This window comes from Sodiomyces alkalinus, assembly GCF_003711515.1.
Source record: "Sodiomyces alkalinus F11 unplaced genomic scaffold SODALscaffold_6, whole genome shotgun sequence".
In the NCBI taxonomy this organism is placed as follows: Eukaryota; Fungi; Ascomycota; class Sordariomycetes; order Glomerellales; family Plectosphaerellaceae; genus Sodiomyces; species Sodiomyces alkalinus.
This window is the reverse complement of record NW_021167084.1, coordinates 267,841-295,676: the sequence shown is the minus strand read 5'-3', so window position 1 is coordinate 295,676 and position 27,836 is coordinate 267,841. Positions and strand designations below refer to the sequence as shown.

The following is a 27,836-nucleotide window of genomic DNA, read 5'->3' as shown; positions in this document are numbered from 1 at the left end:
TACACTACTGGGAACGTGCCCAAAAAGAAGCAATGACGAAAAAGGAACGAGGGGTATTCGTTTCGGTGACGGTTGGCTGGTCTTTGAGACCAGTTGAAAAGGAGGAGAGGTTTGACTCTTTTGAGGCTGTTGGAAGTTTGCTCTTTGAACGATCTGATCGGTAGGGTAGTCAATAGCGCACGCTGTGCTTCGAACCGACCGAAGAGGGCTGGGGTAGAAAACTCCCACCTCCTGTGCTACATACTCCGGTGGGCTTGGCTGGGCACCCTTGCTGCCTCCTCAGTCCTCACCATAGGGGTCAACGACACTTGTCCAGGGCGAAAAGACGGGTTCAGAAAGCAAGAAAAGAGACGATGCGATGGGATGCCATGCCATGTCATGCCATGCGCGACCAATGCTATGTTATGTTATGCGAGGGCGACGCGGGAGCGGGAGCGGAACCTGAAGTGGGTGGATGCAGGTGACCGCTGGTACCTAAATCAGTCCCAGGTACGGATATAACTGAGCACATTTGAGGGAGGGGAAAGATGAGCCAGAGAGGAGACGACGATAACACTTTTTTTTTTCTTTTTTTCTTTTTCTTTCTTTTTCTTTTTTTTTCTTTTTTTTTCTTTTTTCTTTTTAGGATGCGTCCCTTTGACCCAAGGAAGATGCCACTCCAAGGTATACCTGCCCGCGCAAGATAAGACGGGCGATGATGCGTTCTGAATTGATTCGCCCGCTCCATAATCTCACGGGTTGGTTGGTCGAGGCAACCGGAGAAGGAAGAGAGACAGTCCTGGTAGTGGTGGTGGTCAGGCAGTAAGCGATGAAAGACTGAAGGCCGGTGCACGAAAGGTGTCGAGAGGGGAATTGTCATCATGAATCAGCGAATATCATTGTATGCTAAGAGTGAACACAGCGGCGGATGAAGCCGAATCTCATAACCTTCATTTTGGTCTCTTTGCGATATTTGCGCCTGCCGTTCGGCGTACATCGTACAGCATTCAAAATGTCGCCTGTCAGGGAGGACGAAGTGGTGAGAGGGCTTGGGACGAAAACGGGGCTTTGCGTTATGAGTTGTCGAGATGCACTGTGTACAGTTATTGTGGTACCTAGTTGTACGAAGTACAAGTGTGGACGGTGTGTTTCCCCGCCAAGTGCCAAGTGGGGAAGACGGCCCAAGCTCCAATTGATATACGAATACGTACCTCCTGGTAGGTAAACGTACGGGCTGGTCTGACGTAATTACCTTACCGTATTGCTTACCTTAGTGGATCGTCCGGACTCCCCAGGTTTTAATCCGCCGGGGTGTTGTGACCTCGATCGCTGTTCCACGCCGAATTTGTCATGGAATTACTCCGTGTCCGTAGTTTTACCCTGGATGTCACGAGAGGTAATTATCACCTTTATAAATTATAATAGTCTTACTAGTGCTAATCCTCACAAAGCCGGACAGCAGGGGCCGCGGCCCGCATGGTTCTAACTTCTGGGAGTCGGGAGTCGGGAGTCGGGACGCAGGTTGCAAGTCACCGAACCAATTCCCAGTTTTTTCCAGGTTGATAACGGCTTACGACTGGTACTAGCCCAATGTCTCGTACCTCGTGCCTGGGTTACCCTTTCCCCTGTCGAGCACACCAGTGACCAAACATACAAAGTACCAGAGACACAGGGGTGACGGATGGGCATGTACACAATGTACAAAGCAGACTCTGGGCCATGGCAGGAAGAAGTTGAGAACCAGGGCACATAAAAGGTGGTCAGAGCATCTGTGGTCACTACCCGTGTCATCCCCATGGTGCCTTGCCCCTACCTTCATGGGAGGTTTAGTTGGTCCAGGGTGTTCCATCTGCCATCGATCGCTTACACCGCTTGTTAGCTGCGCTTACCCAGACCACGTTATACGGCAGTCCTGTGACTCCTGTCATCAATTCCCAGCCTCATAGGCTATGGCTAACACCTTAGGTACTCATAGCCTCATCCTTATGTTCGTGGAATCCAACCTTCATATCCCTCCCTCCTTGTCGATCCATCATCCATGATGCTGACTGGATGCTTCAGCCTCGAACGTTGGTCCATCAACGTTGATCAACATATTCCGACGATGTCAGCCTGTCAGGATTCGCCGTCTCCATGAATGTCCTGGCTCTCCCGAGTCCCCGCCGGTCAAACAGGCCAATGCCAGGTGAGTTCACCAGTATCCCTCCGCACTGTGTTGGATTGACCACAGAGACGACCAAGAACTTCGCGTACCTCGATTCCCTCTGTGACTTGAGACAGGGGATGACCCGGGAGGCATCGGGTGAGCCCCGGCCCTTACTCCCATAGAAGCATGTTCGGATCTGCAGCCCCGTCCACCTCGCAGTGGATATAGCATATAGCATACATGAGAGAGCACGTGAAGACAGGCACCGTATCAAAACTGGAGAGGCTTGCGCGGCAGCTACTGCCACCGTCATATTCTTGGGGGGGCGCCTGTACCGGTCTCATTGGCCTGTAAACCGTAGTCGTACTTGTGTCGTCCAGGAGAATGGCCCCTTGTCGACGGAAGAGGAGATTACATGTCGTCGTCGTACAAGGGAACGCTCGGAATCCTGGATGAGCCGCAGCGTCGAGACGCGCACAAGTGACAATACGCCTTCCCTCCATCCTGCAGGAGCCAAAAATGGGTGGCACCTGAGCACCGGGTCCCGTCGGTTATCTGGAATCCTTGACGTGGCAGCGCCCACGAGCCGAAAGACCGGCCCAGCCCGCTGCGGAAGTATGCATCCTACTCTGCGCAGTACGTAAGGTGAATCTGCCGCGCCAGGGCGCCATGCCGGGGTCTACGGGGAACAGTAACTTGAGCCTGGAGCCTCTGTGACTGTGTCACCGTGTGCCAGCAGGAGGTATCAGATTGCCTACAATGTAAGTTGAAGAGAAAAAGGAGGGGGAAAAAAGAAGAAGAAAAACACATGTCCGAAGCCCTTCAGTTACATCGTCCAGTTCGGGTAGGATGGCTACGATGGCATGTGCATCGACTGGGAGTTCTAGCAACAGACTCCGTCCGGTCCCCACGACTACCCTACGGACCACCACATTGGGGAGGGGGGGCTGCACAGAAGGGAAGCAGACTTTGTGCCAGTAGACCAAACTTTAAGGATGGAGCCCACCAAAACGACGAGTCATCCGCGTTCTAGATGTTGATCTGAGAGCTCATTTCCAAGGCATGCTCCTGTGGAGGATGTCATCTGGTGACGGCCAACCTGAATCATAATGCAAGTTACTCGCCACATCGGAAGAAAGTGTGAGGAGGCTATCTGCGATTTTGTATTCGATTCATGTTGGATGGGTATTGAAAGGTATTTCTCTCGATTTTACTAACAGAACGTTGCTGTGGAATGTAGCTGGAACACCCTCAGCGTCATTAGGGGCGTTTGAACCCGTTCCTGCATTGACCGAACGGACGATGAGAACCGCGGATGCTTGTCAGCACATTTCAAAAAGCTGTTGGTCGCAGGGATCGTGAGACGAGGTCAGTTTAGAAAATGGCAGAAGTAGTAGTAGTAGTAGTATTCTTTAACGTCTGGAGATCTCTGAAAAGAGCAAAGGACGCAGAAAATGGCAGAAGTATCATGATCAATGCAAGTTTTCTCATCTCCTGTAACGCCTGACCAGATAGATACCAGTTGCTGAGTTTTTGACCGCCGTCTAACCAGGACGCCAGGAAACAACGAGGAAAAAAAAAGAAAAGAGACAGAAATATCCAACAGAGAACGATAAAAGCATATGGATAGAGAAGTAATTTCTACCAGGGGACTGGGGAGTGTGCCGGGAGTTGTTGCCTGGCAGCAAGAAAATATATCATGTCGTATAAAGGACGACTCAGGGGCCGAGAAACCTTCGGCTGGTTCCAGTTATATCAAATGTCCAACATGCTCCTCACGCGCATTGGATGTACAGCAGCGGGCGGCGTGACCGTCTCGTTGCCAGGAGTAGTCCTCTCGACCGCACCGGACACATCTGTAGCGGTCTGCGGCTCCCGCAGCCGAGGAAAATCCGACGGGAACGGGGGCGGTGCAGGCCCCTCCCGCATAGCCTCTGCCCGACGGGCGGCCTGTGCCTCCAGCTCGGCCGCCCGTCCCTCGGGACTAGGGAAGAGAACCCCGGCAGCAGCGGCGTTGCGTACCCGCTCCACCCTGCGCCTTTCGGATTTCCCCGCGTAGGCGGCGGAAGGCGTAGTAGTAGGGACGGATTCCTTGGACATGGCGACGAGGCCGGCCCGGGAATCCTGCCGGGCTACCACCGGCGAGTCTGCTCCTGCGTCGGCCGTGCCGATGGTGTTGTTACTCTGGTGGTAGCCGTTGCCGTTGCCGTTGCCGCCCGGAATGTCGGAGGGATCGTGCTGCCACGAGGCGTTGACGCGGCGCCACCAGGCAGGTTTGCGGACGACGCCCATCTCTCGGTCCATTTGTTCTCCGCGCCGGCGGCGCTGGCGGACCAGCTCCTTGTCCTCGTTGGGCGTGCGCAGGCCCCATACGATCTGGATGACGAGGATGAGGAGGGTCGGGCCGTACCCGCCCGCGTAGATGGAGGCGAGGTTCCCTCCGGCGTTGAGGATGGAGTTGGGGAAGGAGAAGGAGACGAAGACCTGGAAGCCGACGATGACGAGGGCGAGCGGGAGGATGAGGCGGAAGCGGAGCGGCGTGGAGCGGAAGAGACCGCGGGCTTTGTTGACCCACCCGCGGTTCCGGGGTTTGTAGTGGCGGAGGGAGTGGCGGAGGGAGAAGACGACGGTCAGCCAGCAGACGAGGAGGCAGAAGGAGGCGGCCTTGAAGCGCGCGTCGGTGGCGGCGGGAGCGGCGCGGGCGGCAGCCTGGTCGGGGTCCCGCTGCAGCTGGATCTGGCCCCAATTCCGCGGAAAGACGAGGAAGAAGTTGAGCCAGAGCCACAGGTAGAACCACAGCGGCAGCCAAAACTCGACGCGGGAGCGGCGGTCGTGGTCCGGGAGGATGAAGGGGTTCGGGTCGACGAACTGGCGCTCCTGCCAGCTGCCCCAGTGGCGGACGGCTTCCCAGGCGAGGGCGAGGGCGCCCTGCTGCATGAGGAACCAGAAGAAGGAGGTGAGGATGATGGGAAGGCCGACGACGCGGAAGCGGTCGACGTCGACGGTGGTGAAGAGGCTCACGAAGGCGGTGGCGACGACCCAGATGGCCCAGTACCACTGCCAGCGGCGGCCCACGGGGCGGAAGCGCTTCTCGGCGGGGAGGTGCAGGCGGCCGTGCTTGTTGAGGTTCACGAGGATGCCGATCAGGCATAGGCCGTAGGCCACGGCGAAGGCGACCCCTGCGGCGGCGCGGGAGCCGATTGGATCGACGGGCTCGTAGCACGAGGTGGCGTTGATGAAGGTCCCGTTGGAGAGGAGCTCGACGGGGGTGTAGGGAGGAGGGGTGAGGTAGCAACGAGAGCCGTTCGAGAGCGTCCCGTTGGTGTAGAGGGTGTAGTTCCACTCGCGGAGAGTGGTCAGGTTGAAGTGGACGTCATGGATGGCCGTGTCGCTGCTATTTCGGCCGTTGGGGAAGGGGATGAGGTCGCGAGGCAAAAGCATGCTGGCGGAGGGAGTGTCGAGGGGCCAGCGACGGCCGTAGTTCGACGTTGGATCGGCTTTGGGGGGGGCCAAGCAATGGCCAAGAACCGGCCAAGCCTTGGGTCTGGGCAAGAGAACTGGGGTTCGTCACGGAGAAGAGGGGCCGAGATTTCGAGAATGATTGTTTATCATCACATTATAGAGAGACAATGAGGACGGAAAAAGAAGAAAAAAAAAATGAAGCAATGATGGTTGGGTTGCAGGCCCATGGAAAGAATAAAGGGAAGAAGCTATGCAAAAAGTATTGGAGAAAAAAAGGTGAATGAAGGCGACTGCAATGATGATGTTGTACCTAGGTACCGGATGTTTGCGGGAATTCTCGATGTGGGGTTTCCGGAGAGAACGGAAATAAGTGGGAAGTCTCGAACGGTCTTTGGGCGTTTCCTCGTTTTAACGTGGGGTGGGAATATCCTTACCAAGATGACTAAGAGTAAGGTATTTGGTCTCAGCCACCGTCTGTAGGTACCTTAGACTAGCGCCACAGCTAGCCACAACGGAAACAAGCACAGTCAGATCCACCAAACCAAACCAAAAAAACAAGGGGGACAAGACGGAGACATCTTGACCGAACAATGAGCAGCACAATGTCCTAGTCCAACAGTAAACGAATCCAGAAATCAATCAATGGCCCATCTGCACCAACCAATTCCAATCAACAGCCCGTAATGACGACCGAAGAACAGGAACCATCCTATATCGACTACGAGGCCTTCCTCTCCCCCGACTTCAACCCTGCCGCCTTTGCCAACTCTCTCGTCCTCTCCACCAACAACCCCAACGACACCCCTCTCGATCTCTCGACCCCGCTATCCCGAGTCCTCTTCGACATTCAGGAAGTCGACTCCCACATCGATACCCTCACCACCAAAAATGCCATCCCGCTTCTCGAGTTCACCCGGGAGCAGAACGAAGCGAGCAAGCGGATCACCTCGGAGCTCGACACCCAGATCCAGTCGCTCAACGACAGCTACAAGCAGCTCGAAAAGGAGGTCATAGATAAGCATGCCGAGGCAGACGAGGTCCGGAATGTCGCGATGCGTCTGTGGGAGACGTTACGGCTCGGCCGCTCCGTCAGTCGCTGTCTACAGCTGGGCCGCCAGCTCCAAGTCCAGCACGCGGAGGTAGCCGGCTCGAACCCCAGCACAGCGGCAGGGTCGGCGGCAGGGTCAGCGGCAGGGTCAGCGACAGGGCCAGCGACAGGGTCAGCGACAACAACGGGCGCGGCGGGGAAGAAGGAGGACCTCAGGGCGTTGATCCGCTGCGCACACACCATCCTCTCCCTGCGGGAAGTGCTCGACGCCACCGGCCCGGGCGAGGAAGGCCACGGGCTGGACCGAATCGACGCGATCCGAAGCCTCAAGGAAGGGGTCATGGCCCCGCTGGCGCGTTCCGTGCGCGACACGGCCGAACGCATCCTCCGCGACTTCTCCGTCCCGGAAACCGCCACCTTCATGCAAGCCGAGGAGACGCGGGCGCGCACCGTCGCCGCCATGACGGTCCTCTTCCTGCTCTCCCCGACCCCGACCCCGGCGGCGGCAGCGAACGCGAACGCGAAGCCCGAAAAATGGACGCCCGCGCTCCTCCTGCAGGCGCTCGAGACCTACCTCCGCACGGCGCTCCAGTCGTCCATCGCGTCGCTGTCCCGCGCGCTGGGCCAGCTCCCCACCCTGGACCGCGCGCTCGGCGAGATCGCGGCCCGGTGCCGGAACATCGTGGCTCTCGAAATCGTCCTGGCGGGGGCGAAACCGCCGGTGCACCCGCTCGTGACGTCCGAGGACGGGATGCCGAGGCCGCAGGGGCCCAGCATGCTGCAGCCGCTGCTGGCGCATTTCGAGACGGGGCGGCTCGCGTCGTATTTTTGGCGGACTATGGCGAGTAGTCTTGGCCCGCGGGTGCAGGAGATCATGGCGCGCGGGGGCGTGTCGGCGAGGACGCTCAGGTCGAATCGCCAGCATGTGGGGGATATGATACGCGAGTGCGTCTACAAGGGGTGTCGCGCTCCTGGTGCCATGAAGGGGAATGGGGAGAGCGGCAAGGAGGGTGGGTGGGATAGGGAGGTTGCTGTCATGGTTGGGAGTGTGATGAACAATATCGGCAGGTGATGGAAGTTACTTTCACTCGTAGACATACATGCACATCAGGTTCATGAGCCGGGTTCTCTAATAAGGGGAGCTGTCTCGGGGTTGCTGTTCAAGCTTTGAAAAGGAGGCCGGATGCCTTTAGGATACCTACCCTATACCTACCCTATACCTACCCTATACCTACCTTATACCTACGGTACTGCTACAGCGTACAGGGGAGAAATCGGAGGACATGAACTGCACAACCCCTCATAACCCAACTGTCCCTCCCCAACCATACCTAACCTCTCACACCAGAGGAACATCGTGAATTGAAGCCAGATGGTCCGAGTGTAACGTAGGTACCTTAGTGAGTGACTTGGGCGAGTCCAAGGAGGAAACGGTCCTCGAATAAGGCGCGTTTCTTGTTTCTTTCCCGCAGGTCTTGATCTTGATATTGTTGGACAAAGTAGGGGGGCCAAGTAATTAAATTAAAGAAGAGCCTCAGTGTAACGTGAGCGTATTCCCGCACAAGGTGTGCAACATCTAGGAATGAATCTGGCACTGTTAATATAGGCGGGAGTACATAAAGGCATTTCTTATCGCGAATCTTCGGAAGTCGTCCCCGTTACATGTTACACAAGCCAGCAACACACCTTATGCCCCTCCTCCCGTGCTTTTTGTTGTATGTACTTCGTACCCAATTCTAGGGCCTGAAACAACTTGCCATTCAGATAGGTACCCAATACGATGCTGAGTAGGGCAGAGCTACCCGTAGGTGTACGTACGATGGATTCAGGCATGGCACAAGTCAGGACTTATATGACCGATTAAAACTCAGGAACCCCGCTATTGAGCAACTCTGCCATTCCCATTGTATCGTAGCGCGGTGAATCGACGTACAGAAGTGGTCGAATGATTACGTTGTAGTGCCTACGTACCTTAGGTAGCTTTCTTTCTGCATAAGGTACCTTACCTTACCTTAATTTCCCCTCTATAATTCAGATCTTCCAGCCGATTCCCCCCAAATCCCACGATCCATCACTCTCGCAACTCTTGGCTACCGATGGATCATCGTTCCGCCTATCCCACGATTCCCACCGCTTCCCATAAAAGACTCATCTACCATCGAATCCACCCTACCTGTCGACCAGATATCCCCTACGGACATGAAAAAGGTACGTGTACGTCTTGCATTGCCGCTGTGACTCGTACAACGTATTATGTCTGGTTTTCTGCGGCCTTTTTCCTCGTACGAGCTTGCTGCTTCCCTCCTCCCCTCCCCCCCCTCTTTCTCCTTTCCCACCCACGCCCGGTGCTACCCTGCACCGACTGTTTCCTCCCCCCCACCCCACCCCACCCCTTTCTACCCAGGCCGTCCGTCCCGAATGAATGGCATCACGTCCGGCGGTTGGACACTGGTAGAAGTGGATGGAAGCACGGCGTCGCGTCGGTCGAACCGCGGGGACTCGTTCTCGAGTAAACGGAGTTGCGGAGCGAGTCGGAGCAAAACGACCGCACGCACGCACAGGGGGATCACCACGTTTTGTGGCACCCACATTCGACTGGACCATGGACAAGCGCGGAAAGAGTGAGACTTGCGTTGGGTTGCATGGGCGTCCCGAGAGAACCGACGAGACGGCCTTTTTTCCCTTTTTTTTTTTTTTCTTTTTTTCTTTTTTTCTTCTTTTCTTTTTTTCTTCTCTTTTCCCCCATGGGTCTCTCTCGTGCCTCGTCGGCCTGCGTTGCTCGTCCACCTTTCCCTTTCCCTTGTCCAAGGTACCCGGCACTAGACGATATTAAACCCAAGGAACGGCCAATACCAGCTACTCCTCGTACTTTGCTGTTGAACCAAAGTCGATTCAACCTCCTCTCATCATGCAGGGCCAATCATCGACCCGCGGCATGCGCACCGAAATAACCAAAAGAAAATCCGATTTGGACGTCACATCCCTGTCAAGTGTCAACGTCGTCCACCAAATAAACGCACGTCAGCGAGTCTCCCGAACAGGGATCTTAAAATTCGCAGGCAACTCGGGAAGCCCCCCAATGGCTATTTCAAATTTGGACCATGACGAACATCTTACCGAAGCCCCCTGGAGAAGCATGTTTTCATATGGCCCGCAACGACAAGAGATGGACGAACCATGAGAAATGCAACGAGGTGGACGAGATGGGAAAGGAAAAGGGGGAGGGGTCCTGACCTGCCTGCCCCTCCATGATGCAACACCGATCTCTCTCCCTTTTATCTGGGCTCGCTCTGAGCTCTGAGCTCTGACGTACAAAGTACTTGGTATACACAAACACCCCCCATCGGACCTTTTCTCATTACCTAGTCAATTCCTTCCCACACCCCCAAAGTCTTGTCTCGACCCTCGCAGTCCCTCGCAGTTCTCTTCTACGTGTACCTTACCCACCTCCCGGACCGCCAACCAGCTTGGCGCTGCCCCTCGGATCTTCATAACTAAGCATCATCCGTTCGTCATCCCGTCCTACACTTTACACCGTCAGCTCGTCAACTCGTCAAGTCGTACACGTACATACTTCGTCCTGTGGTTACTCATTGATACATTCTACATTTGATTCTTTCACGCCCCTCGGTTTCGCCTTGCTCTTGCTAGAGCTACGTCCCCCCCTTACAACGTACCTGGTACTTTACCCTTTTTTTAAGGCGCTTTCCCACCAGGTTAGGACGACACCAGTTTGCAGATTCCCCCTCCCTTCCCCTGGAAAAGCACGAAAATTTTGATTTTCCGTGCCACTTTTCCATCCTTGCGTCATATACCCGCTTCTCCTGGTGCCTGGGCTGTTTTTACCGTCTCTTTGGTTCTTTTTCTCACATTTTGCCTTTGCCTTACATTTTTACCTTCACCGACTATTCCCTTGATCTTCAAGTTTCCACCTCCCCTCCCTTTTTTTGGCCCTCACCTCCTCTCCCTCACCTCCTCCCTCAACGCCCACCGCTCCTTGGATAGTCGGGTCTGTTTATCGTTGACACCGGCATCATGGCGCAGAATCCCGACGAAAGAAGGCCCGACGCGGCCTCGGCCTTCCCTGACGGCTCTGACTCTAACGACCCGACTCCCGCGAGCCCCGCCCCTCGAGCCGGTATCCCCAACGCCGACGAACCTTGCGACGACGAACCACGCACTCGTGTCGCCGCCGAGGTTGACGCTGCCACCCCAGGCATCGCTCTTTCGACCTACCTACCGCCAGACCCCGAAAACTCCGGCTACTTCTTCCGGCCCCCCAGCGTCGGCCCTCCACGTACTCCCGCCGCCGCCGCCGCCGCCGCCTCCTCCTCCTCGCAGGCTCGCAACCTCCCGTCCCCAGCCCTCCCAGTCCTCCCGTCTCGAACACCCAGCCAGCTTCCCACCACACCCGGTGACCCCGTAATCCACAACCTCCGCCGGAAGAATCTAATCGCTGCAACCATGAACAGACGGCAGTCCATCTCCGACCTTCGCACCGCCCATCCCAACCTCAACCTGAACGGCAATGTCATCTCTGCCACCTTTACCATTCCTGTTGCACCTCATTACCGCAAGGGCGCCGATTGGGTTAGTATCACCACTGTGTTGCGCTCGCTTGTCTTTTTTTTTTTTTTTTTCCTCTCTCCTTTTTGCTCTCCCCACTTCTCTCCTTTCTCCTCCTACCCCCCCGTTCATCCTGTTCGTCGGCCAACCCCGCTAACTTGAGTCCTTTTTGTACAACCTCAGGATTTGAAACCCCGCCGTGGCCAATCCGCCCTGCTCGACTCCTTCGCCTACCTTTCTTCCGAAAACACGCCCTGGAACCATACCGTCGTCGCTTGGACCGGCGAGATCGACGAGGCTCAAGATGTTCCCTCTCCTCCGGGCACCCCGCCGAGATCGACCATCCACACCGCCTCTCTGAATAGCCTCTCCGCTCCGATCCCCGTCGATACCGATACCCGCCTACCCACTCCCCCCATCTCCGATGGTCTCTGGGTGTCCAAGGAGGACCAGCACCGCCTGGAAGAACAACTCGCCCGCGGCACGAACATCAAGACGGTGCCCGTTTGGCTGGCCGACGACCACGAGTCGAAAGAGGACGGCATCCGTCTGAAAGACCAGTCCCGCTGGAGGCGCTATGCCGAGCACGACCTCTACACCCTCTTCCACTACAAGCAAAACGAGCCGTCCGATGGTCGCAGGGAGCGCATCACCTGGACCGACTACTATCGGATGAACCAAAAGTTCGCCAACAAGATTGTCGAGCACTACAAGCCCGGCGACATCGTCATCGTCCACGACTTTTACCTCATGCTGCTCCCCAGCATGCTGCGCCAGCGCGTCCCCAACATGTACATCGCCTTCTTCCTGCACTCCCCTTTCCCGAGCAGCGAGTTCCTCCGGTGCCTGCCGCGTCGCAAGGAGGTGCTCGAGGGCGTCCTGGGCTCGAGCCTGGTCGGCTTCCAGTCGTACAGCTTCTCGCGCCATTTCTCCAGCTGCTGCACCCGCATTCTGGGATTCCCCTCCGACAACAACGGCGTCGACGCCTACGGCGCCCGCGTCCAGGTCGGCGTCTTCCCCATCGGCATCTCCGCCTCCAAGTGCGAGTCGTACGCCTTCTCCGATGCCGTCACCGAGAAGTACCGGGCCCTGAAGAAAACATACCAAGGCAAGAAGATCATCGTGGGCCGTGACCGCCTCGACAGTGTCAGGGGCGTCGCCCAGAAGCTTCAGGCCTTCGAACGCTTCCTCGAGATGTACCCGGAGTGGCGGGAGAGGGTGGTGCTCATCCAGGTCACGTCGCCCACCGTCACCGCCGAACACGAGGACACCGAGAAGGGCATCGCCACCCGCGTCAACGAGCTCGTCATGCACATCAACGGCCTGTACGGCAGCTTGGGCTTCTCGCCGGTCCAGTACTATCCCCAGCACCTCAACCCGGAAGAGTACTTTGCCCTGCTCCGCGCCGCCGACATCGGCCTCATCACCTCGGTCCGCGACGGTATGAACACCACGAGTCTCGAGTACATCATCTGCCAGCGCGAGAGCCACGGGCCCCTCATCATCTCCGAGTTCAGCGGAACCGCCGGCACGCTCCGGGACGCCATCCACATCAACCCCTGGGACCTGAACGGCGTGGCTACCGAGATCAACAACGCGCTCGTCATGCCCGGCGAGAAGCGCATGGCCATGCAGGACAGCCTCTACAGTCACGTCAAGACGCGCAACGTCCAGAGCTGGATCGACCACCTGCTCAACCGGCTGGTGCACGTCCTGTCCAAGGAGAAGAACACCAGGACGATACCGCTGCTCGACCGAGCGCTCCTGCTGCAGACCTACCGGGACGCGAAGAAGCGGCTGATCATGTTCGACTACGACGGCACGTTGACGCCGATAGTCCGCGAGCCCAGCGCGGCCACGCCATCGGAGAGTTTGCTGCAGACGCTCACCGCGCTGGCTTCGGACCCGACGAATGCCGTATGGATCATTTCCGGTCGCGACCAGGAGTTCCTGTCGCGCCACCTTGGCCACATCTCCACTCTCGGGTTCAGCGCCGAGCACGGCAGCTTTATGAAGGAGCCCGGTTCGGAAAAGTGGATCAACCTGGCAGACAAGTTCGACATGGGGTGGCAAGCCGAGGTGATTGACGTGTTCCAGAAGTACACAGACCGAGTACCGGGTAAGAGACCAAAGAGGGAGAAGGAGAGAAGGAGAAAAAAAAAAAAAAAAGAAAAAAAACCAAAGAGCTATCAGATGGCTAGATGGCTAACCAAACAACCAACCCACAGGCGCCTTCATCGAACGCAAGAGATGCGCCCTCACGTGGCACTACCGACTCGCCGACCCCGACCAAGGCGCGCACATGGCGCAGGAGTGCCAGAAGGAGCTGCTGGAGACGGTGGGCAAGAAATGGGACGTCGAGGTGATGGCGGGCAAGGCCAACCTGGAGGTGCGGCCGACGTTCATCAACAAGGGCGAGATCGCCAAGCGGCTGGTGGCGACGTACAACGGCAAGGCGGAGGCGGACGGGTTGGCGGCGGGCAACGTCGAGTTTGTGCTCTGCCTGGGCGACGACTTTACCGACGAGGACATGTTCCGGGCGCTGAACGGGCTGCCGGAGGAGGAGGTGGCGCGGCAGCACGTGTTCGCGGTGACGGTCGGGGCCAGCACCAAGGTGACGCTCGCGCAGTGGCATCTCCTGGAGCCGTCGGACGTGGTGGACTGCGCGGCGCTCCTGGCGGGGGTGGGGCCCGGCGGGGACAGCCACCAGCACCAGGGGCAGGTGAACTTGGCTGCGCTGAGTACGGTCGAGGGACAGATTCCCGAGGGGGAGAAGTATTAACTTTTTTTTTTTCTTTTTTTTTTTTTTTTCGAGACGATCGCGAGAAAAAAAAAACCCATTCAAACACGACGAAAGGCACTCCGGTTTCGCTAGCAGATGTTGGGGGCGGGACGAGAAAATCCAAAAGAGAAACAAAAAGAAATGCACGACTTGGAGAATCATATCAGCGTTGGAGACTTGGAGTATAATATGGACGGACAGGTGCTAGTGGACGGGGCAGGTTCTCTGTGTGTCTCGGCAGAAATCATGGGTCTCAACTTTTTACCGCTGCTCTCGCTTGCTCTGGGGCCGACTCTTGGATTTAGTTATTATAGACGGGCCGGCTCATTTTAAATATACTAGATGGCCATTCCTTTTGCGGCGTGCGCACAGCGGATTCCCGGAGTGTTTTGGTCAAGACGGGTTTGAGACGTGGTGACAGTAATAAGACAGAGCTAGATCACCCATGTCCTATATAAATGGCGTCTCGAGTGGTCTATGTCGTCGAGGACTGGTACAGTTCCCGACGTCCTGGGTCGGTCAGGCTGGGCTGTCCGCTGTCGATGGTGCCCGCCCAGAGAATCTCATGTGGCACAGATAGGGGTTTACCACTGCCTCTTTATCAACTGGAGTTCCCCAAAATGATACGACCTTTGCAGGACTAGTATGGGAGGGCAGGGCTAGCACACGATGACCAAGTGGTTTGTCGGGTGCGTAAAGCGTTGTGGTCATGTCGACGAACTTGTGATCAAGATTCGAGATTGGTTGGTGAGAAGTCGTGGACGTCCAACGTCTAACTAACACTCGACGTCCCACGTCATCATGGCGCTTCCATGCCAAACGGATATAACACCAGGTATTCCATATCCTGGAGGTCAGAACTTGTGTTTGGTGTAGGTTGAAACTATGGCTCACCGTCTGGGACTAAGCTCTGCTAGATGTCACCGAGTTGAGTAGTAGCATAGGGTCCCATACACCGTTTCATTGGTTCGTGACGAGTCTATCACGAGAGACAACGTGTTGAGGTAGGGTGGGTAGTATGGTCTTTCACATTCCCACGTATCAAGGTCGTTAGCATAGTGCTATTTGAGTATAGCATGGAATCATGGATACCTGGCACAGTCCTTCCCCTTTACACGTCATGTGAAAGGATTCCAAGAGCCTGGGAGGGTGCGACGGACGCTTGGATAAGAGCAACGAGTTGATAAACCTGAGATGGCTTCCATGTTGATGTCTTTATTCTAGCAAGTCGGCAGACACATCACACACCCCTTGGGCCCTCAGACAGCCTGCACATATCCGAAAGCCATGCCATTGCTCCGAGGACTTGAACTTCCCCTCGCCGGAATTCTCCTTGTGATCACACTATGTCTCGTTCGTTCCTCCACCCAAGAACCGTCTTGACAGTTCGACTGACGGATAGGAGTCTATCGTTCACGTCCTGCGGAAGAGCACCTCCCGTATTCCAGGGCCTTGGTACACGATGTGGACAGACGTCGTGCTCAGATACAACATGTTCTACGGCCGACGAGGCCAATACGTCCACAAACTCCACGCAAAATACGGTACAAAACTCCATCCCTCTTCCTTTTCCCCACCTAACATGCACCTACCTGCCTGCAGGCCCCGTCGTCCGCATCGGCCCCAACCAAGTCGACATGACCGACATGCAAGCCTACAAGACCATCTACTCGACGCGCGAAGTCTTCCTCAAGTCGCCCTGGTACAAGGTCCTGACGGGGAACGTCGTCGACGCCATGTTCACCACGTCGGATCCGCACCACCACCGGCGCATACGGCGGCTCTTGTCGGCGCCCCTTTCCGAGGCGGCGCTTGCGTCCAGCCATGCGCTCTGTCGCAAGAAGGCCGAGCTGGCCGTGCAACGGATGCGGGACGAGTCGCGGGAGAAAGGCGCGGCGGATGTGTATAAATGGTGGATGTTCATGACGACGGATATCATCGGCGAGTTGACGTTTGGGAGGTCGTTTGACATGCTGGCGAAGTCTGAGGTCCGTCTTTCCCTTTTTTTTTTTTTTCCTTTTTTTTTTCTTCCTTCTTCCGCGCAGCAGCTTCCTTCCCCTCCCCGCTAACACGACACCGCCTCCCCCCCACGCCCCCAGAGAGACCAGTACGCGATAGACGTAGAAGGCATAGGCCGCACATCGGTCTTCTACACGACCTTCACCCCCCTGCACCGTCTGCTGCGCCACCTCCCCATCCCCGTCGTCCAGCGCGCCTACCGCACAAGCAGGAACCTAGCCTCCTACGCAGACGAGGCCGTAGCGCGCTACAAAAGTCTGGCGGCAGAAGAAGACCCGGGAAAACCCCACAACGACAACGACGACGAAGACGACAACGACAACGACAACCACCCGAAGCTCTTCGAAAAGGTCTTCACCGCAGAAAAACAAGGCGCCATCTCCGCCACCGAAATACGCGACAACGCGCAGAGCTACATCGTGGCCGGGAGCGACACCACGGCCGTGACCCTGACGTATCTCGTCTGGAGCGTATGCCGCGCCCCGCCGCACGTGCGGAGCGCCCTGTTGGCCGAGATGGCCGCTTGGGGCGACGACCCGTCCGCCGAGGACCTCAAGGGCAAGGGCGCGAGGTACCTGAACTGTGTCGTCGACGAGACGTTGCGGCTGTACGGGGCGGCGCAGACGGGACTGCCGAGGCTTGTGCCCCCCGGGGGGGCCGTGTTGGCCGGGTACGGCTTGGATGCGGGGACCACGGTCGAGGCGCAGGCGTATAGTCTGCATCGCGATGGGAGGGTGTTTGGCGACCCCGAGACTTTCGACCCGGGGAGGTGGGAGGGCGCGAGTAGGGAGATGAGGGAGCAGTTGGTGCCGTTTGGGGGAGGGACGAGAGGTAGGTGACTGTGACTTGACTGACTTCCCCCTCAACCTTTTTTTCTTTTTGTCTGTCGGTTCGTGTGCGTGTGGCTGACCTTTGTGACAGCTTGCATCGGCCTTCACCTCGCCAAGATGGAGCTGAGACTGGGGACCTTCCTTTTCTTCCGGACGTTTCCTGACGCTGAGGTGGCCGCGCCGGATGACGAGATGAATATGGAGACCTTCTTTGTGCTGTCGCCCAAAGCTGGACGGTGTCTCATACGAGTGCATTGAGATTGATTGGCATGACGAGATGGACAAGTGTTGGAAGAAAAGAAACTGGAAAATGTCGTTCGTTATTGGCTCTTCACCGGATGCAACGCAATATTGGGTATAAACACCTCCCCGTCCTTCACCGTGAGAACCCTCCTCAGGGTCGGATCGATATCGTCCTCATCGATCCCGCCCCTCATCCAAGTGGTGAACATGTCCTCCGGCCAGTCGCCCGTCCACCACCAAGTGTTCCCGTTCGCGGGCTCCCCCTCCGCGTCGCCCAGCCCCCATTGCGGGTCACTGCGGCCCCATCCGTCCTCGCTGGCCTCGACGCCGCCGCCCATCCACAACGCCCGCTCCGTCTCGTTGTCGGCCCGCTGGAGGTACCACGGCATGGGCGGCGCGCTGAGCTTGAGCCCCATCCAGGCGGCGAACGAAGGGAGCGTGGCCTCGGACGCGATGCGCAGCCCGCGCCGGAGCTGCAGTGCGTGAATGGCCAGGAGGAGGGTCCGGCTGCCCCGCTGGATGGCCGGGGCGCAAAAGAAACGCGGAGTCGAGAGGCCCGCGGCGAAGCCGTAGAACCAGTCGCGGAACACCCAGGTTGTGCTCCGGCGGGCGTCGTCGCAGAGGCCCGTCACCACCACGTCGGCGGGTTCGCCTACACCCCATGTGAAGGCGTCTGCCGGCGAAGTGGTCGGGGGTTTAGGGCCCAGGGGAGGGACCTCGCGGAGGCTGATGGGGCCCCACTAGTGTCTGTCAGTCGGGGTGGAGGGTTGGAGGGCTGGAGGGGGTATTTGGGACCATAATAATAAATACAAAAAAAGAAATCAGAGAAAAAAAAAGAAACTTACGAGATGCGACGACCCCCCATTGGCAGCGTCGACGGCTTCTTGAAACTCGGCGTAGGATGCGTACATAGCAGGATCGTAGAAAAAAGTGGCGCGTTCCATGGCCTGCTTCCGCGGTTCTTGGCGAGAAGAGGCGTCCATGGCGTCGAAGTAGGCGCCAGCATCGCCGGTGAAGCGCATGTCCATCTCGAGCTGCCAGTAGTGGTCGAACTCTGGGTAGTGGAGGGCGAAGAGCTGGACGGGTTGAAAGGCCTGCCACATGACGCTGTGGTCGGTCAGCATGTCTCGAGAAGATGTAGATGGAAGAAGATATATAACGAAAAAAAGAAGAAAAAAGGACAGAGAGAGAACAGAACCCACCCATGCTCCTCAATACGAGGGTACCAGCTCTCGAGAAGCCCCTCGTCCCACAAAACGGCAATGGATTGAAACTCGTTGGGGATCTTCGCTTTTTCGAAAGCCCGCTCGTAGGCCTCGGGCGACGAGAAGATGTTGGACTCGCGGCCGCGGATGTGGACCAACAAGACGACGGCGTACTCGCCGCCCGTGCGCAAGCCGGCCTCGACGACAAGAGACCGCAGGTGAAGCAGGTCCTCGGGCTTGTAGTGGTAGCCGTCGTAGGCGCGGACGACGAGGGCTGTGCGCCTGGTGGGGCTGAACTCGTCCCAGGTCCGGACGGGGGGCACGGTGGTGCGGTTCCTCCAGGCGAAGCGCACAGGCTTGGCGGCGAAGACACCGGGGTCGGTCGGAAAGCGATGGGCGTTTCGTTCGAGACACTGGTTCTGCAGGGCGCCCCAGTCGACGGTGTCCCAGTCGACGCGGCTACGGGAGTACGAGGGATCATCCTCGCCGTAGCCGTAAGGACCGTAGCGGCCATCGGCTGTCATCCAGGTCTGGACCAGACCCAGCTCGGCGTGAGAGCCCGCGAAAGGTACAGGATAGGCTAGTCATATGTTAGGAGGGGCGGTAGACAAGAGACAAAGGAGAGAGGAGGGGCGGCGTACGGATGTCCAAGTCAACGGGCCGCAAGTCGTCGTCCGGACTCTCGGAGAGGAGGTGACGGCGGGGTCCGATGCAGGGGAGGCGGGGTGGAAGTGAGGGTTGCGGCGGCGGGTTCGGCATGCGGGGTCCATAACGGGCGGAGAAGAGGTCGACGGCGTGAAAGGCCCATGTGGTCGGGCCGTTGTCGTACAGGAGGGCGTGGACGAGGACGAGGAGGAGGAAGACGACGGCCACGAGAGACCAGCGAGTGCGGAGGCTGCGCCAGCGCCGCCACCGACGAGTGGGAACGAAGGGAGACCTGGATCGAGAGCCGAACCTTATGGGCGAAGTAGGGGGAGTCTCGGCGATGGTGACATGTTGGAGTGGATGTAGCGAGGCGCGAGAGGGTGAGTGCGTCGAGAGAGCCGAAAGACCCCTGCTACGTCGCCGAGGTTTTCCCAGCATGTAAGCGGGGAAGGGTACGTTGTCTACAAAAGAAAAGAGAGAAGAAGAAATATATGGATATGTATAATCGAGGTGCGAAACAAATACGACCCAGTCAGTGCAAACAAACGAAAGGAGCCGCCAGAAAAGATGTACAGTGAAAAGAAAACGAGGGACGCTAAGAGCGGTTAAAGGGGCCCATTGGGCCTTCGGGGCGGTCGTGAGTTGGGACGATGTGCATAAGACGAGAATAGCGAGGTTGAGTGAGATGTATGAGGTGTATGAGGTGTATGAGATGTATGAGACGCAACTCGGCAAGACAGGTTAGCGAAACGAGAGTGAGGTTCGGCAGTCGGACGAAGAAGTTGGAACAAGAAAAGTGAGAAAAGGGGTTGAAGCTTCAAGGGTTGAAGGGGTGGGGAAGTCGAAAAGAAAGGCCAGATGACCCGGTATTGCGTGGCTCGAGGCTTGGTGGATTTTGTCCTTGGCGATTCGGCGGATCCCTGAACCCTGGCGTCGTAGCGGCGCATGGTGCGCATGGCGATGGTGGAGAGGTCTCCCATTGGGCGGTGGAGGGGAGATGGCCAGAGGTTTTGGGTTGGCGTTCAATTTTCATTTCTTGCCATTGCCCACACCCAACAGCCACAGCCCGAGGCGGAACTGTGTTGTGCCGTGCCGTGCCGTGCTGTGCTGTGCTGTGTTGTGCAATGACATGTAAGCGTGGTGACGGAATTCGGTCGTACAGTCTTGATCCGGTATTGTTCGTCAATGTGATACGGGGGAAGACAGCGGAGCGGAATCAATGCCAGAGGCGACTTGGTGTAGCCGCAACCAAACTGGCCCAGTTGGCCCCTTGACCGAAGTGACCCAATTGACCGAGCTCACCGAGCTCACCGACAGGGCGAGCCAAAGGTGTCACAGGGGTCGAGAGTTGCTGGGTAGCCATGGCCCATGGTTGGTGATGGACTCTTCAAATCGACGAGAGATGTCGAGTGTTAAGCGGCTCATCGTGGAATAGAGAGATGTCGAGAGACGAGAAGATGAGGATGAAGATAAGGAGTCGGAGTGAGAGGAAGAAAGTGGGAGAGGGAAAGGGAGAGAAAAAGGGAGCATCTGGAGTCCTTGACAATACGGAGTACAACGAGTACGGAATACGGGTATGAATGCCTACGAGGAAAGAACAAAGGTCGATTCAGCGATTGAAGGAAGGTACGTAAAGGTACGTACCTCTTTCCAACGTCGTACGTTGCGTTGTACTTCGTATATACCATTGTACTCCGCATATCCACGTGACAGGCGACGTCACCTTGCCGTCTACGAATTTCTAGGCATCTGGGCAAGCGGGAAAAGGTCGGTCAAAAGCCCCGCGCCCCGCGGGGTCGATTACGTACCCCCGCCAAGACGATAGATCGCGGCTTTTCGGTCACCACGTCTGCGCCTTCACCAACAGACCAAAGAACCATGCCTACTCTATCTGAAGGTGAGAGGTCGCTCGGGCCTTCTGTACTGACTCGGACTCTTCTACCGCATACCATACCTCCTTGAACTCTTCGCTCAGTCATTCATCACACAACTCTCAACTCCCACTCCCACCATGGCCGAGTCAGACTCCATTGCCGCCAGCATGGCCAAGCTGAAGCCCTTCAGCCGTGGAACCCGCGAGGATGACACCGACGACGACGGTGAAATGGTCAGCCCAGGTACCCTCGCCGGAGGGGGTCACGCCGCCCGCGACTCCCACATCAAGCACCACCTCCGCGTCAGCCGTGCCCTCAGGGCCTACCTCGTCGAGAAGAAGATCCTCTCCGAACAGCAAGCCGGCGTCGACCTCGACCCCGACGCCTTCACCCCCGACCTGCGCGCTTTCGTCGAGAAGCCGCACATCCGCGTGCCGCCCGAATGCTTCGACCGGTCCCGTCCGCTGCCCGAGTACTTTGTCAGTTCCAGTCATAACACCTACCTCTTGGCCCACCAGCTCTACGGCAGCTCCTGCGCGACCGCCTACGACGAGGTCCTCAAGGCTGGCTGCCGCTGCGTCGAGATCGACGCCTGGGACAACAAGGACGACCCGGACGAACCAAAAGTCACCCACGGTTGGACCCTCACCTCCAACATCTCCTTCCGGGCCGTCTGCGAGGCCATCCGCGACGTCCACGACCAAGAGGCCGCCGACGCCCTGGAACACCCGGACGCCGGAACCGGCTGGCAGCCCGCGCCTATCCTGCTCTCGCTCGAGAACCACTGCGACGCCCACGGCCAGATGCGTCTGGTGCAGATCATGCAGGACATCTTCGGCGACCGGCTCCTCAGCGAGGAGGTCCGCCGCCAGGGCCACCTCGAACAGGCCGGTGCCGGCGAGCACGTCACCCTGGCCGATTTGGGCTCCAAGATTGCCGTCATTGTCGAGTACCACTGGCCCGGCGAGGAGGAGGATGAGTCCGACGGAGGTTCCACCGAGGGCGAGGGCGAGGACGAGGGCGATGACGGCGATGACGACGACGACGACGGGACGGACGAGACGGACGAAAAAGAGGCCCAACGCCGCTACCGCGAGGCCCGCCGCACCGCTGCCCCCTCGGCCCACATCATTCCCGAGCTCTCCGAGCTAGGCGTCTACGCCCAGTCGGTCAAGCCGCGGGACAACTCGTGGTTCGACCCCAGCGGCGGCGCCTTCGTCGGGCCCCACCACCACCTCATCAACGTGTCCGAGTCGGGCCTCCGATCGCACATGCCCGCGCATAACCGCCTCATCGCCGAGCACAACGCCCACCACCTCATGCGCGTCTACCCCAAGGGCACGCGCATCTCGTCGCGCAACCTCAAGCCCGTGCCGTTCTGGGGCTTGGGTGCCCAGATCTGCGCCCTGAACTGGCAGACTTTTGGTGCGTCGATGCAGATCAACGAAGCCCTCTTCAGCGGCACCGACGGGTTTGTTCTGAAGCCTCGCCACCTCCGCCCGGACTCTGGTGCCGATGCCCCCGATTCTCCCGATTCTCCCGACTCGCCCGACTCGCCCGACTCGCGCAAGAAGGACCAGCGCCGCCGGCGCCACCGCCTCCGCCGTCGTCTCCGCCTCCACGTCGCCGGCGCCACCGACGTCCCCATCCCGGCCGGCTCCGAAGCCGCCGACGTCAAGCCGTACCTCACCTGCACCCTCGTTCACCCGAACGACGTGTCGGGCAAGCCGCCGAAGCGCAAGACGTCCCCGTACCGCCAGCACCGCTTCACCAGCTTCCTGTGGGACCAGAACGAGAACCCGCCGGCCACCGACCCGCTCTGGGACGAGGTGCTCGAGTGGGAGTACGACGATGACGACGAGAGCGACCTCGTCTTCCTCCGCATGCTCGTCAAGAGCGATGATAGCTGGGCGACGAACCCCATTTTCGCCGTGGCGGCGGTTCGGCTGCTGTATGTCACCGGCGAGTGGTGTTTCATCCGCATGCTCGACCTCAAGGGCCGGGAGACCAAGTGTTCGGTGTTGGTGAAGATGGAGATTGGGGAGGTGGAGGGTGGGTTGGACAGGTTTTTCCGGAAGTAGGGGGGCCGCTGTATAACATGATCGTATATTATGTTCGTCGACATCTATCATCAATGATTCATCATGCCAGTCATGTCTAGATAGATCAAAAATACCACCCCGATGCTTTTCTTTCGCGCAACTTTTCGTCTAGCCCGTCCTTTATGCAATGGATACCAACGCCAAAAAGAAAGGGGAAAATCAAACATCCTCCATGACCAGGCCGAAAAAAGAGGAAAAAGAAGGAAAAAAGAGAAAAAAGAAGTTTAAAAGGAAAAAAAGAAGGAAAAAAGAAAAAAAAGAAGAAGGAAAAAAGAAGGAAAAAAGAAAGAACAAGAAGAAAAAAGGAAGAAAAGAGAAAGGAGAAAAGAAAAAAAAATCAACTCTCCAAAACATCCCTCGAAAACCTCGACGCCTGCCTCCACCGATGGCCATACCGCATCACCACCACCGGAACCGGCGCCAGCACAAGACTCAGCCCCCCCAGCACCGTAAACGTCCAGCCGTACCCGCCAAACCTCTCCACCATGGGCGCGACGCTCAGCGGGAGGAAGGTGCCCATGAGACACCGCGTGACGATGACGCCCGTCATGGCGGAGGCCGAGTAGGCGCCGAAGGCATCCACGGCGTAGGCCGACAGCGGGATGAAGGCCAGCAGCTCGGTGCAGCCCAGCAGGGCGACGGCGAGGAGGAGCCAGGGGGCGGGGAGGGCGAGCTGGGCGATCCAGCCGTAGGCGACGACGGCGAAGGGGAGGGCGAAGCCGCCGAGGATGGAGAGCGGGAGGCGGAACTCGGGGCGGCCCTGGCCGGTTTTGGACCGGGTGCTGCGGAGGGAGATGTAGATGCGGTCGAGGTAGGCGTTGCAGAGGCCTACTGCGACGAAGGAGCCGAGGCCTGGGGGGTTGTTAGCGGCGTTGTAAGATGAAGAACTGCGGGGGAAAAAAGAAAGGAGACGAAAAAAAAAAGAAAGAAAAAAAAAAAGACTCACTAAAACTCATAAAGGCCGACCCGGTCAAGGCGGGCGAAAACCCGTACACGTCGTGCAGAATGTCGGCGAGGGTGATGGACATGGTGTAAAAGAAGCTAAAGCTGACCGACCCGTACAGCGAAAGCGCCATCAACACCCCCGAACCAAAAAGCACCTCGACCGGCCGCCTGACCGACTGCCAGAGCCCAACGCTCTCCCCGCCGCCGGCCGAAGGGGCGAGGAACACGTCGCCATGCCCCTCGCGACGCAGCTTCCCCACGCGCCCCCGCAAGATGGACACCTTGTACGTCTCGCGGAAGCAGGTGAGAAGAAGAAGCTCGCAGCCGACGGCCAAGCCGACGCCGACCCAGAGGACCTGCCGCCACCCCAGGGTCTGGGCGATGGCGCCGCTGATGGCGGGCCCGACGGCGCCGCCGACGAGGGGGGCCAGCATGACGAGGCTCATGGCCGAGCCGCGCTCGTCGGGGTCGAAGAGGTCGCCGATGATGGCCGGGTTGAGGACGTTGGAGGCGACGGCGAGGCCGGTGAGGCAGCGCGAGGCGATGAAGAGGAGCGGGGAGCGGGCGGTGGCGGCGAGGACGGCGGCGGCGATGAAGAGCAGGTTGGCGGTGTTGAGGACGCGGTAGCGGCCGTGGATCTCGGAGAGGGGGGCGATCAGGAGGGGGCCGGCGGCTTCGCCTAGTTCCCAGATGGTGACGAGGAGGGCGCTGGCGGAGGGGTCGGGGTGGCCCTGGTTGAGGTCGGCGACGATTTGGGAGGCGACGGGGACGACGGAGATGCAGGTGAAGGTGCTGGGCAGGTTAGTGGACGGACGTGGAGTAGCAAGAGTAAGAAATATAATAAAAAAAAATAGAAATAGAACGAGAAGAGAAGAGAAGAGAAGAATGGCCTGCCACTTACACGGTAAAGGCCATGCATGCGAGCAACGACACGATGGTCCACTTAAAGGCCGTCGGCCACTCGCGCGGGTTTTCCGGGTCGCCATTGGGATCGAAATCGACCAGATGCTTCGAGGTCAGATTATCATGGACGCTGCCGTTCTCGTTCTCGTTGTCATGGTCCTGGTCATATCGTCGGGTGGTTTGGGGGTCCCCGAGTAACGGCTGGCGTTCGGACATGGTGCGCGTTTCCACAACGTCTTTTTCCCTTGTGTCGTGTTGTCTGGTTCCTCCCACAGAGAAGAAGGGACATGGAGGGAGGAAAAAGGTTGGGATAGGTGAAGTTTTCGTATTCATATTTTTTGATAATTTTTCTTCTTTTTTTTCTTACCCCTGCCCCCGCCACAACCCCGGTCCGCTCCCCCCCCTCCCCTCCGCCCTCCGCGCTTTACCGAGACCAAGACCGAGCCCACGCAACGAGACCAAGTCCAAGATAAGCTTAGCTCGTACTTGCAAGGGCGCACTTGTCAGAGCGTCCAATCATTCGAGTTCTCTTGACATATAAAGGCGTGGGTTGGTGGGTTAGTGAGCACCAAGCGCCCTGTTGGCTTTCCGAGCATCACTAACACCGCTTCTCTTGGGCCTCTTCGGCGGACCGAAAGCTGTAGAAGAGCGGAGCATGTTCGCCACAACCCGAAGTATTGCCCTTTCGCCTGCAGTTTTGATTGGTGACGTGCCTTGAAGGCTAAAGTCATGCATATCATCCATGTCCGTACAAGTCTGGCGCACCGTGATCTCTGGCTGCATGTCCGTTTGCTCGGTGCTGATGAGATGATTTTGTCTCGGTGGCATTGTAGGTAGGTGATCTGCCAAAACTACGTGGAATAACAGACTGAAATAATCACTGAAATTCAAATGCCCGTGCCGTTTTGAGTCTTGACCCAGGCCAAGACCGAAGACCGACTCTCGGTAAAGCTCTCCCGACGTCCGACTCCCGACCCCGACTCCCGTCCGGGAACCTACTCCGAAAAGTCGTAACCGTCCGCTCCGTCTCACGACACAGGGAGCAAAACCACAGGATCGCCGTTGATAATCCTCACGCAGACTCTGCCGTCGTCATTCGCAGTGTATGTCCACTCGGTAAAGAAGACATCCTGCCACGTCCTCCCCGCCACCCCCGTCTCGACGCACTGCCGACCGTCATACCCCCACCCGAAATTGGTCGTAACCACGATCAACCTGCCGCCCGCCCGGCTCCAGGCGTACACCCCGTCAGCCACCACGAGGGAGACCTGGTCATCGTCCGCCAACCCGCCCGCGCGCTTCTTCGCCGACGTGAGACGCGCAATGGCCCGGTACAGGACCGCGTTCCGATCATACCCGCTCCGCCAGAGATCCTCGCGGTTCGCCGGGTCCCTGCCCCCGTGGAACCCCTGCTCCGTGCCGTAATACACGATCGGGATGCCGCGCGACAAGATGACGTAGGCGAGCGCGTTCTGGAGCAGCGACACGTCGTTCTTCTCGTTCAACCACCGCGTGTTGTCGTGGTTGTCGAGGAACGTCCCCAGGGCGGCCGGGTCGGGGAACGTGCGGCCGACGCGGTCGTGCATGTCGGCCAGCTCGCGCGACGAGCGGGCCTGCTGCTGGTAGAAGCGGTTCATGGGCCAGTAGATGGCGTAGTCGAGCAGGCCGTCCATGAGCCCGGCGTAGGGGGCCAGGTAGTCCGGGTTGCCGTCCCAGACCTCGCCCATGGTGAAGACCCCCGCGGCGCGCGCGAAGCCGGGCCAGAAGTCCTTCTCGACGTGCTTGACCGTGTCGATGCGGAGGCCGTCGAAGCTGTACTCCTGCACCAGCCAGGAGACCCAGTCGTAGAGCGCGGCGCGGACGGTGGGGTCGGTGGTCTTGAGGTCCGGGAGGCCGTAGATCCAGCATTGCTCGACGCTGCTTTGGTTGTTGTAGTCGATTTCGCAGTCGTTGTGGTAGGAGCTCGGTCGGTTGAAGGGGGCGGGTCTGAACTCGGCCACGTTGCCGTAGCCCATGTGGTTGGCCACGACGTCGACCATGACGAACATGTCCTGGCGGTTTGGTCTGTCGTCAGTCTTGCGGGGTCTTTTTGTCTCTGTGGGACGGTCACTGGGGAAGAAAGCTTACTCTGTCGTGGGCGGCATTCACAAGGCTCTTCAGATCTTCGGGAGTCCCATAGTGTTCATTGATGGACAGGAGATCCGAGGCCCAATAGCCGTGATAGCCACCAGGGGTGTCTAGGGTCATGTCAGATCATAGGACAGACGAGAGAAGCCGCAGATTTGGCGCAGAATAGTGAACTAGGGGTTGAGAGAAAAATGAAAAAAAAAAATTGAAAAATTGAAAAAAAAATTGAAAAAAAAGAAAGGAAAGGAGAACGCAAACGTACTAGCAACGACCGGCGTAATCCAGATGGCATCGAAACCCATGCCCTGGATGTAATCCAGTTGCGACTCGAGGCCGGCAAAGGTGCCACCACAATAACTGTCGAGGTGCTGACACGGATGCCTGTGACTTCCCGAACATGTCTCCTTGCTGTGCCGGGCGATGCGGTCCGTGAGCACGAAATAAATAGTGCGCGACTTCCAGGCTTCTGCGTCGGCGGCCAGGGCCACCGAGGCGAGCCATAGGAGGGCCGCGAAGAGTTGGGCGGTGTTGGATCCTATCATGGTGCGCGAGATGTGAAGACATGCAAGAGTGTAAACGAAAGCTCGGGGGGCACGGTGCCTAGGTTTTCAGCGCATCAAGGTCTCTTATAAAGGGACGGCGGCACTTATATAGTTTTGCATGGCGTCGAAGAATCATGTGATGGTTGATGGTTCCAAGCCACCAGACGCCTACACCCCGTGCCCTCAGTGATGTCTTGCGCCCAAGGTCTGAACCGTGATCAACTGTACAAAGTAGATACATGAAAAGGCCGAAATCCGGTCTCATACGGTCATACCTGCACCGCCTCCGTGCATGTGGCGTTTCCCTGGGCGCTTCTTGACTACCGAGGACGGGCCGATCTCTGTGCTCCGTATGATGGCAGAGGCGCCGGGCGCATATGCCGCATTGGGGTCTTGGACCGCTGGGGGTTACCTTACG

At 58.0% G+C, this 27,836-nt stretch overlaps 12 protein-coding genes across 12 annotated transcripts; 5 read left to right on the top strand and 7 right to left on the bottom strand.

Moving 5' to 3' along the window:
• Positions 1-142: 142 nt before the first annotated feature.
• Positions 143-1,776, bottom strand: SODALDRAFT_379098 (hypothetical protein; the record flags this gene model as incomplete). Its single annotated transcript, XM_028615020.1, has 6 exons — positions 143-467; positions 670-816; positions 898-998; positions 1,427-1,468; positions 1,581-1,604; positions 1,641-1,776. 6 exons carry the CDS (start codon positions 1,774-1,776, stop codon positions 408-410), a joined length of 510 nt encoding a protein of 169 aa, XP_028465645.1. The 3' UTR covers positions 143-407.
• A 1,731-nt stretch (positions 1,777-3,507) lies between these two features.
• SODALDRAFT_333589 (hypothetical protein) lies at positions 3,508-5,806 on the bottom strand. Its single transcript, XM_028612020.1, has one exon. The coding sequence runs from the start codon at positions 5,564-5,566 to the stop codon at positions 3,881-3,883; it is 1,686 nt and encodes a 561-aa protein (XP_028465644.1). The 5' UTR covers positions 5,567-5,806; the 3' UTR covers positions 3,508-3,880.
• A 358-nt stretch (positions 5,807-6,164) lies between these two features.
• On the top strand, positions 6,165-7,952 carry SODALDRAFT_333588 (oligomeric Golgi complex subunit 5). The gene has a single exon (XM_028612019.1). The coding sequence runs from the start codon at positions 6,271-6,273 to the stop codon at positions 7,705-7,707; it is 1,437 nt and encodes a 478-aa protein (XP_028465643.1). The 5' UTR covers positions 6,165-6,270; the 3' UTR covers positions 7,708-7,952.
• Positions 7,953-9,194: 1,242 nt separating this feature from the next.
• On the bottom strand, positions 9,195-9,818 carry SODALDRAFT_379096 (hypothetical protein). Its single transcript, XM_028615019.1, has 2 exons — positions 9,746-9,818; positions 9,195-9,618 (listed from the first exon to the last, which is right to left on the bottom strand). Exon 2 carries the CDS (start codon positions 9,379-9,381, stop codon positions 9,202-9,204), a length of 180 nt encoding a protein of 59 aa, XP_028465642.1. The 5' UTR covers positions 9,382-9,618; positions 9,746-9,818; the 3' UTR covers positions 9,195-9,201.
• Positions 9,819-11,099: 1,281 nt separating this feature from the next.
• SODALDRAFT_278294 (trehalose-phosphatase) lies at positions 11,100-13,983 on the top strand (the record flags this gene model as incomplete). The annotated part of the gene is made up of 3 exons (XM_028608105.1): positions 11,100-11,225; positions 11,385-13,320; positions 13,430-13,983. 3 exons carry the CDS (start codon positions 11,100-11,102, stop codon positions 13,981-13,983), a joined length of 2,616 nt encoding a protein of 871 aa, XP_028465641.1.
• Position 13,984: 1 nt separating this feature from the next.
• SODALDRAFT_333583 (hypothetical protein) lies at positions 13,985-14,335 on the top strand. The gene has a single exon (XM_028612018.1). The coding sequence runs from the start codon at positions 14,125-14,127 to the stop codon at positions 14,314-14,316; it is 192 nt and encodes a 63-aa protein (XP_028465640.1). The 5' UTR covers positions 13,985-14,124; the 3' UTR covers positions 14,317-14,335.
• A 123-nt stretch (positions 14,336-14,458) lies between these two features.
• On the bottom strand, positions 14,459-15,272 carry SODALDRAFT_360123 (hypothetical protein; the record flags this gene model as incomplete). The annotated part of the gene is made up of 6 exons (XM_028614234.1): positions 14,459-14,545; positions 14,611-14,703; positions 14,816-14,843; positions 14,908-15,006; positions 15,099-15,172; positions 15,249-15,272. The coding sequence occupies 6 exons, from the start codon at positions 15,270-15,272 to the stop codon at positions 14,459-14,461; spliced, it is 405 nt and encodes a 134-aa protein (XP_028465639.1).
• On the top strand, positions 15,195-17,090 carry SODALDRAFT_344721 (cytochrome P450; the record flags this gene model as incomplete). Its single annotated transcript, XM_028613174.1, has 5 exons — positions 15,195-15,336; positions 15,386-15,527; positions 15,586-15,971; positions 16,083-16,833; positions 16,924-17,090. Exons 1-5 carry the CDS (start codon positions 15,271-15,273, stop codon positions 17,088-17,090), a joined length of 1,512 nt encoding a protein of 503 aa, XP_028465638.1. The 5' UTR covers positions 15,195-15,270.
• Positions 17,091-17,152: 62 nt separating this feature from the next.
• Positions 17,153-19,039, bottom strand: SODALDRAFT_340188 (hypothetical protein; the record flags this gene model as incomplete). The annotated part of the gene is made up of 4 exons (XM_028612924.1): positions 17,153-17,815; positions 17,921-18,182; positions 18,278-18,860; positions 18,922-19,039. The coding sequence occupies 4 exons, from the start codon at positions 19,037-19,039 to the stop codon at positions 17,153-17,155; spliced, it is 1,626 nt and encodes a 541-aa protein (XP_028465637.1).
• Positions 19,040-20,501: 1,462 nt separating this feature from the next.
• SODALDRAFT_360120 (PLC-like phosphodiesterase) lies at positions 20,502-22,880 on the top strand (the record flags this gene model as incomplete). The annotated part of the gene is made up of 4 exons (XM_028614233.1): positions 20,502-20,551; positions 20,639-20,720; positions 20,793-20,822; positions 20,901-22,880. 4 exons carry the CDS (start codon positions 20,502-20,504, stop codon positions 22,878-22,880), a joined length of 2,142 nt encoding a protein of 713 aa, XP_028465636.1.
• A 358-nt stretch (positions 22,881-23,238) lies between these two features.
• On the bottom strand, positions 23,239-24,965 carry SODALDRAFT_278614 (MFS general substrate transporter; the record flags this gene model as incomplete). Its single annotated transcript, XM_028608124.1, has 3 exons — positions 23,239-23,753; positions 23,848-24,638; positions 24,748-24,965. 3 exons carry the CDS (start codon positions 24,963-24,965, stop codon positions 23,239-23,241), a joined length of 1,524 nt encoding a protein of 507 aa, XP_028465635.1.
• Positions 24,966-25,777: 812 nt separating this feature from the next.
• Positions 25,778-27,418, bottom strand: SODALDRAFT_278392 (alpha-amylase A type-1/2; the record flags this gene model as incomplete). Its single annotated transcript, XM_028608111.1, has 3 exons — positions 25,778-26,800; positions 26,877-26,986; positions 27,139-27,418. 3 exons carry the CDS (start codon positions 27,416-27,418, stop codon positions 25,778-25,780), a joined length of 1,413 nt encoding a protein of 470 aa, XP_028465634.1.
• Positions 27,419-27,836: the final 418 nt, after the last annotated feature.

Coding starts and splice junctions, on each gene's coding strand:
- SODALDRAFT_379096 (XM_028615019.1), bottom strand. CDS start 9,381: ATGGGGGAAAAGAGAAGAAAAAAAGAAAAGAAGAAAAAAAGAAAAAAA.
- SODALDRAFT_333588 (XM_028612019.1), top strand. CDS start 6,271: ATGACGACCGAAGAACAGGAACCATCCTATATCGACTACGAGGCCTTC.
- SODALDRAFT_333589 (XM_028612020.1), bottom strand. CDS start 5,566: ATGCTTTTGCCTCGCGACCTCATCCCCTTCCCCAACGGCCGAAATAGC.
- SODALDRAFT_333583 (XM_028612018.1), top strand. CDS start 14,125: ATGCACGACTTGGAGAATCATATCAGCGTTGGAGACTTGGAGTATAAT.